The sequence below is a fragment of the Scylla paramamosain genome, chromosome 34, assembly GCF_035594125.1.
Source record: "Scylla paramamosain isolate STU-SP2022 chromosome 34, ASM3559412v1, whole genome shotgun sequence".
NCBI lineage: Eukaryota > Metazoa > Arthropoda > Malacostraca > Decapoda > Portunidae > Scylla > Scylla paramamosain.
In genome coordinates, this window is record NC_087184.1 from 12,120,220 (window position 1) to 12,126,915 (window position 6,696).

The window sequence follows — 6,696 nt, forward strand, 5'->3', positions numbered from 1 at the left end:
CACTTTTTTAATGCATTCTTGTTCTGTCCACCTCTCTAATACAGGAGTTAACTAATATTCTCAATCTTTCATCCCATTTTCTGGTAAACTCTGGAACTCCCTGCCTGTTTCTGTATTTCCTCCTTCCTTTGACTTGAACTCTTTCAAAAGGGAGGTTTCAACTTTCAAGACACTTATCCTTCAATTTTGAATGACTCTTTTGACTTTTCTTTCTTTTGGGACTGGCACCTCAGTGGGCCCTTTTTTTGTTGTTTTTGTTTTAGCTCTTTTTGTTGCCCTTGGCCAGTACCCTTCTTATATAAATAAGTAATTTCTGTCCCTTGCATCTTCCTTAGTGCCTCCCATTTTCAGTTCTACCACAATTCCATCTCTCCATCTCACTCTCTATCCTTCCTTCAACCTTCATCCCTCAACTTGTTTTCTCCAGGCTCTCTTAATTAATCAGTACCTGGTCTTCTCTTCTTACCACATGACCAAACCATCTCATTATTTTACCCTCATATCACTTCCTTAATGCATTCCACTCCTGCCCTCCTCACTTCATTTAATGGATGTTCTCTGACTGATACAAATTACATTACTCCTCTATTATCATCATTACTATTATTGTTACTCTGCTACCATTATTAATATCAACTGTACCATCTTCACTTTACAGCCCAGTGCAACAAAAACAGATTCAATTTAACCTTACTCCCAATCCTTCTCTTATCCTGCAGTGAAGGACTTGATTCTCTCCGCGGTGGATGAGATCAATGCGGAACGTTGTGTCACCCTCACCACTGCCTCCAGCTCGGATGTCGACCACGTGTCCATCCGACTCGGCGGTGACTACTCCTCCCACATGGGCCGGCAGGGGGGTGCCCAAAACCTTACGGTGGTGGCCGAGACCATCCATAGGGGGTCAGTCATGCACGAACTGATGCACGCTCTGGGTAAGGATGGGTTGGATGGTTGGATGAATGGATGGCTGGATGGATGGCTGGATGGATGGCTGGATGGATGGGTGGATGGTTGGATGGTTGGGTGGATGGCTGGGTAATAGATTTTGCAATTTCCAGCCAGTGTAATGTTTTGGATGTGGCTGTAGGAGAAGAAATGTCTCAAAATGCTTAGTAATTAATATAGAATGTGCTAAATAATGGTGAAAGGATAAATATTTGCAGTGTGAGGGAATGGGTTTAAGAATACTAGGAAGAAGGAGAAGAAATACAGAAGTGGATGGAGAAAAAAAGGAAAAGAACATTGATTTTTCTTGGTACTGAAGGGAAAATTGCCTGAATGTGTGTTAATACCTGCAGTGTGAGTGATTGAGATATATGGCATCAGGCAAAATAAATAGAGAGATGGATAGAGAAAAAGGAAGATTTTCTTTTTCTTTTTTGTTGGTAGTGAAAGAAAACTGGTATTTGTGTATTGTAGTGCCTGCAATGTGAGTGATTGAGTTCCATGGTGTCAAGAGGGAACAAAAAGGAAAAGAGATATGAAAAGGAAAAAGGAAGAATGACTAAAAGGAATGAAAGGAAGTTAGGGATAGGAACAGTAATTAAGGCTAGAATGAACAGACTAAGGATATCTCTCTCTCAAGGGTTTGGCCACGAGCACAACAGACCAGACCGAGATGACTATGTGGTGATTGACTTTAGCAACATACATGACACAGCCAAACCTTACTTCAAAAAATACACGTAAGTAATTAGTGTGTGTGTGTGTGTGTGTGTGTAAGTGGGTCAGTATCTTTTTTTCTCTCTATTTACAGTTTTGGATTTATTTTTGTTGTTTCTTTGTTTTTCATTTTTCTTCTTCTCATATACTTTTTTAATTTTCTTTTCTCCAGTTAATTTCCTTTTTTTCTTATCTATTGTTTTTTCCTTTTGCCATTCTTCCTTGTCGTTATTGTTGTTGTTGATATTCTTCTCTTCTTTTCTCTTAGTCCTTCTTCCCTTTGTCTCCTTATTCATATTGTTCTTGTTTTTATTCTCATTCTCATTCTTGTTCCTATAATTCTTTTTTTTTTAATCTGGTAGGTAGATGAATATAATCGAGTAAGATATTCCATGCATCTATTCATTATTCATTATTCATTATTACCTTTAACCACCACCACTACCAACGCCACCACCACCACCTACCATGAATACCAAATAAACACACACACACACACACACACACACACACAAGAAAAAAAAAAAGAGGAACTGATAATATATACTAACTTTCTCTCCCATCACCACCACCATCACCACCACCACCACCACCAGGAGCCAGGACCCAGTGAAGGATGAGCAGCTTGCCTATGACTACATGAGCCTCATGCACGCCACTGACATGTATGACGACAGAGTGAACATTGACACCTCCAAGCCCGTCATCTGGAGGAAGGATGGCGGCCAGGGTGAGAGAGAGAGAGAGAGAGAGAGAGAGAGAGAGAGAGAGAGAGAGAGAGAGAGAGAGAGAGAGAGAGAGAGAGAGAGAGAGAGAGAGAAAGAGAGAGAGAAAGTTACCTAGCATGAAAATCAAATAAATACTAAAAAAAAAGGAGGAACTGATAAAAAAGACATATTGTACATAACTTTCTCCACTACTATAACAACAACAACAATTACTATTACTACTACTACTACTATAAAAACAACAATTACTACTACTACTACCACCACCACTACTACTTCTGTACTACCATAAAATCAACAACAATAATAACTACAACAATAACAACAGCAACAAGAACTCACAATTCAATGATATCTTGTTTTCTAAGTATGTAGTTAAAAAAAAGGTATATACTACTACTACTACTACTACTACTACTACTACTACTACTACTACTACTACTACTACAACTAGCACTCCCCAACAGACTTAGGGCAGAGGAGCATGCTGACCCCACTAGACAAACAGAGGCTGCGGAAGATCTACAGCTGTGAAGTGTGCAAGAATGAAGCAGCCAGTGAGCATCCATTGTCTTCTGTCTTATGTGAGGAAGTGAGAAGGAGAACAGTTGTGAGAGACTGTCAGGACGGGCAGAGCAATGTGTGGTGAGATGTTATGGAGGCGAGAATGGAGGTTGATAGGCTGAAAGATAGTAAGATTAAGTGTGTGAGGTGTGAATTTGTAAGTTAGGCATGCAAGGGATGGGTAGAAAGTGTAAAGGAATGGTTAAAGGGAAGAGAACTGGGAATGGAGCTTAGTAGAATGATTGTGCATGACAGAAATGAATGGATAGCAGCTATGAGTGTGTGAGGGATGATGTGGCCCTGTGACCTCTGAAGGATGCATAACACATCAATAGATTCACAGGTTCAGGGCAACTGGGTGTGGTAGGGGGCAGTACTGGCTGTGAAGGAGTCTTGTTCCATGCCAAACTGTTCAGGCTCTGTGTTTGATTCTGGTACAGTGAGGGCAGGAGTACTTTCTCTTCTCTGTAGGGGGCAAGGGGCTAAGAGGGTAGTGTGAGTGAGTGGAAGTGTGAAAGTTGTGTGCCTTGTCTTGCCTACCCACGTTTTATGGGGAGACAGCCCCGATGTATGTATGTATGTTTGTATGTGTAGGTGTTTTAAGATTACTGGAACTATAGAAGCTGCAGGAAGCCATCAGGTCAGCCTACATGTGGCAGTCTCTGTATCAAACATGCTTGCCTCTTTCCACCTGTCATTTCCTTCCATAAACTCTTCTAATCTTCCAGAGCTCCTTATAGACTCAGTGACAGCCTGGTTACTGAGTCTATTCCATTCACTTACTACTTTATTTGTACATCAGTTTCTTCCTATCCCTTTTTTAAATCTAACTTTATTCAGCTACAACACATTATTTTCTGTCCCATTCTGATCCTGAGGATTTAGTGCATGTCACCTGTGTTACATCCTTTAAACCACCTGAAGACCTCTATCACATTCCCTCTTAATCCATGCATCTTCAAGGAATGTAAATTTAAAACCATCAGTCTTTTTTATAAAGAATATTTCTCACATCTTGTAATCTACACCTTTTCATTGTGCACTCAAAACCTTCAGTGTTTCATAAGGAATATTTGTCATCCTCTTCTGTACTGTATTTCCTGCAGACATTAAGCTGTTCAGGTACTCAGGCCACTGTTCCAACACCTTCCCTTGCATCATGAACCACTGTATCTTTAGAGTTCCTTCCCTGACATCATAAATCACTGCATCTTTTTCTTACATTATGAGCTATCTTTCAACTCATTCTCTGTACTATTTTCTGCAGACAACAAGCTCTTCAGGTACCCAGGTGACTACTAGAAACACATCTGATGTAACACCTCCCCTTGTATCATGAACCTCTGTATCTTTTGAGTTCCTTCCCTTACATCTTAAACTCCTATATCTTTTTAGTCATTCTTCTCTACTGTGTTTCCTGCAGACAGCAAGCTCTTCATGTACCCAGGCAATCACTACAAATACATCCTCTGCTCCAACATCTTCCCTTGCATTGTAAACCTCTGTATTTTCCCAGTTCTTATCATTCACTCTCTTTTACTGTGTTTCCTGCAGATAACAAACTCTCCAGGTACCCAGACAACTACTACAAATACATCTTCTGCTCCAGCACCTTCTCTTACATCATGAACCATTGCATCTTCCCAGTTCTTTTAATTCATTCTCTTTTACTGTGTTTCCTGCAGACAACCGGCTCTTCAGGTACCCAGGTGACTGTTCCAAGTACATTTCCTGCTCCAACACCTCCCCTTATGTTATGAACTGTCCTGCCGGCCTCCACTTCAGCCTGGACTTGAACCGCTGTGAATACCCCATCACTGCCAACTGCACCAGCCTCACCAATGTGTAGCCTGAGTGCCTGACTCCTCACTCTTGGGTCTCACTACTCCTCACTTATAGATATTACTTGGGTGTTTTGTTTTCTTGTTTTTATTTTGGTCTTTATTGTTAAATGTTTATGATTTATCTTTAAATTTTTACTATTCTGGATCTGTAAATCTTTACTGTCTCTAAACATTTACTATTTCTGACTCATAAATTATTCTAGTTTTTTTTTTTTTTGTTCTTTATTGCTAAATGTTTATTACTTATCTTTAAACATTTACTGTCTATCTCTAAATGTTTGCTATCTCTAAACATTTACTCTTCCTGACCCATAAATTACTCTAGGGTGTTTTATTTTGTCTCTTTCTTTTTTTATTCTTTATCATAACATTTACTGATTTAACACACACACAAAAAAAAAAACTAGCTTAATATTGTTCCCTTTATTGTTACATTTCTCCATTCCTAACTCATAAATTGCTCTAAGGTATTTTATTCTTTATTTTATTTTTTAATACTGTATCTCTTAACATTTACTAGTGTTCATGCAGGAAATAAATTGCTTAGCTTGCTCCTTTCACTGTTATATCTGACTGTTCCTGACTTATAAATCACTGTAGGATATCTTCTTTTTCTTTTCTTTTTTTTGTTTTTTGTTCTGAATCTAAACATTTATTATTTTTTATGTAAGAGTTTCAATGCTGGATTATTATTTTTTTTCATCTTTTATCTTCTTATCTTTCTTCTGTTAATGGTAATGGAGATTTCTTGTGTTCTTATTTATTTTTTTTCTAAACTCATTTTATTGTTGTGGTTTGTTACATATTACTGAATGGATGGTTTTGGTGGCAGTCAGTCAGTCAGTCAATAAGTCATTCATTCAGGAAGTCAGTCAGTAGCTCAGTCAGTCAGTCAATCATTTATTTAATCATTCAGTCAGTCAGTCAGTCAGTCTTTATCTCCTCGGCCTTGTAATCTTGTGTTCTCTATCTTTTTATCTCCTTAGCCTTTGTGTTCTTGTGTTCTCTATCACAGTTTACCATTCTCTCAGTCAGTCAGTCAGTGAATCCTTATCTCCTCAGCCCTGTGTTCTAAAGAGGGTTTTATTTTTATTTCTACTTCTATTTTCTATGCAAGTTTGACAATGAGTAATTTAAGTAACAGTGTAGCAGTAAATAGATTAATAAGAATCCTTGTGGCTTTGCTGTTTTCATCTTATCATCTTCCTCTGTTCTCACTTTATGTTCTCATGTTCTGCTTTCTTCTGTTCTGTTTTTCTTGCATTTTCGATCTTATTCTTTTCTTGTTAAGTTCTGCTTTATCTTGTTCTGATATTGTGTTCGGTTGTTCTTCTCAAGTTATACGTCAAGGTATGTTATATCTTGCTTTTGTCTTCTTGTCTTCTCTTGTTATTATGTTCTTCTCATATCTCTTGTTCTTCTATTTTTTTTCCTTTTCTCCTCTTTATCCCATGTTCTTTCGTTCATCTCTTTTTTTTTGTGTTCCTTCTCTCTCTCTCTCTCTCTCTCTCTCTCTCTCTAGGGGTTACAAACAGTTAGAGTAGTTTTTTTTAATTATAGTGAAGATGTGTGCTTTTTTGGGCATTTTATTTTACTTATCATGTATATCTTATTTTCTTTATTTTACCTACTATTTACATCTGAAATAAAGTTTTATGTTTATCTATAATGCTTTTAATTCAGCTATTTATTTATTTATTTATTCATTTATTTATCTGTCTATCTCTATCTATCTATCTATCTATCTATCTATCTATCTATCTATCTATCTATCTATCTATCTATCTATCTATCTATCTATATATATATATATATATATATATATATATATATATATATATATATATATATATATATATATATATATATATATATATATATATATATATATATAT

At 37.2% G+C, this 6,696-nt stretch overlaps 1 protein-coding gene across 1 annotated transcript in view; it reads left to right on the forward strand.

Annotated features, from left to right (window-relative positions):
• The window catches only part of LOC135090187 (zinc metalloproteinase nas-15-like), a 14,185-nt gene extending 7,718 nt beyond the window's left edge, over positions 1-6,467 (forward strand). Inside the window, exons 6-10 of the mRNA XM_063986621.1 lie at positions 720-935; positions 1,589-1,688; positions 2,262-2,395; positions 2,861-2,977; positions 4,643-6,467. Of these exons, the coding sequence (XP_063842691.1) occupies positions 720-935; positions 1,589-1,688; positions 2,262-2,395; positions 2,861-2,977; positions 4,643-4,806 (731 nt within the window). The 3' untranslated portion in view covers positions 4,807-6,467. The remainder of the gene's footprint in view (positions 1-719; positions 936-1,588; positions 1,689-2,261; positions 2,396-2,860; positions 2,978-4,642) is intronic.
• The last annotated feature ends 229 nt before the right edge of the window (positions 6,468-6,696 follow it).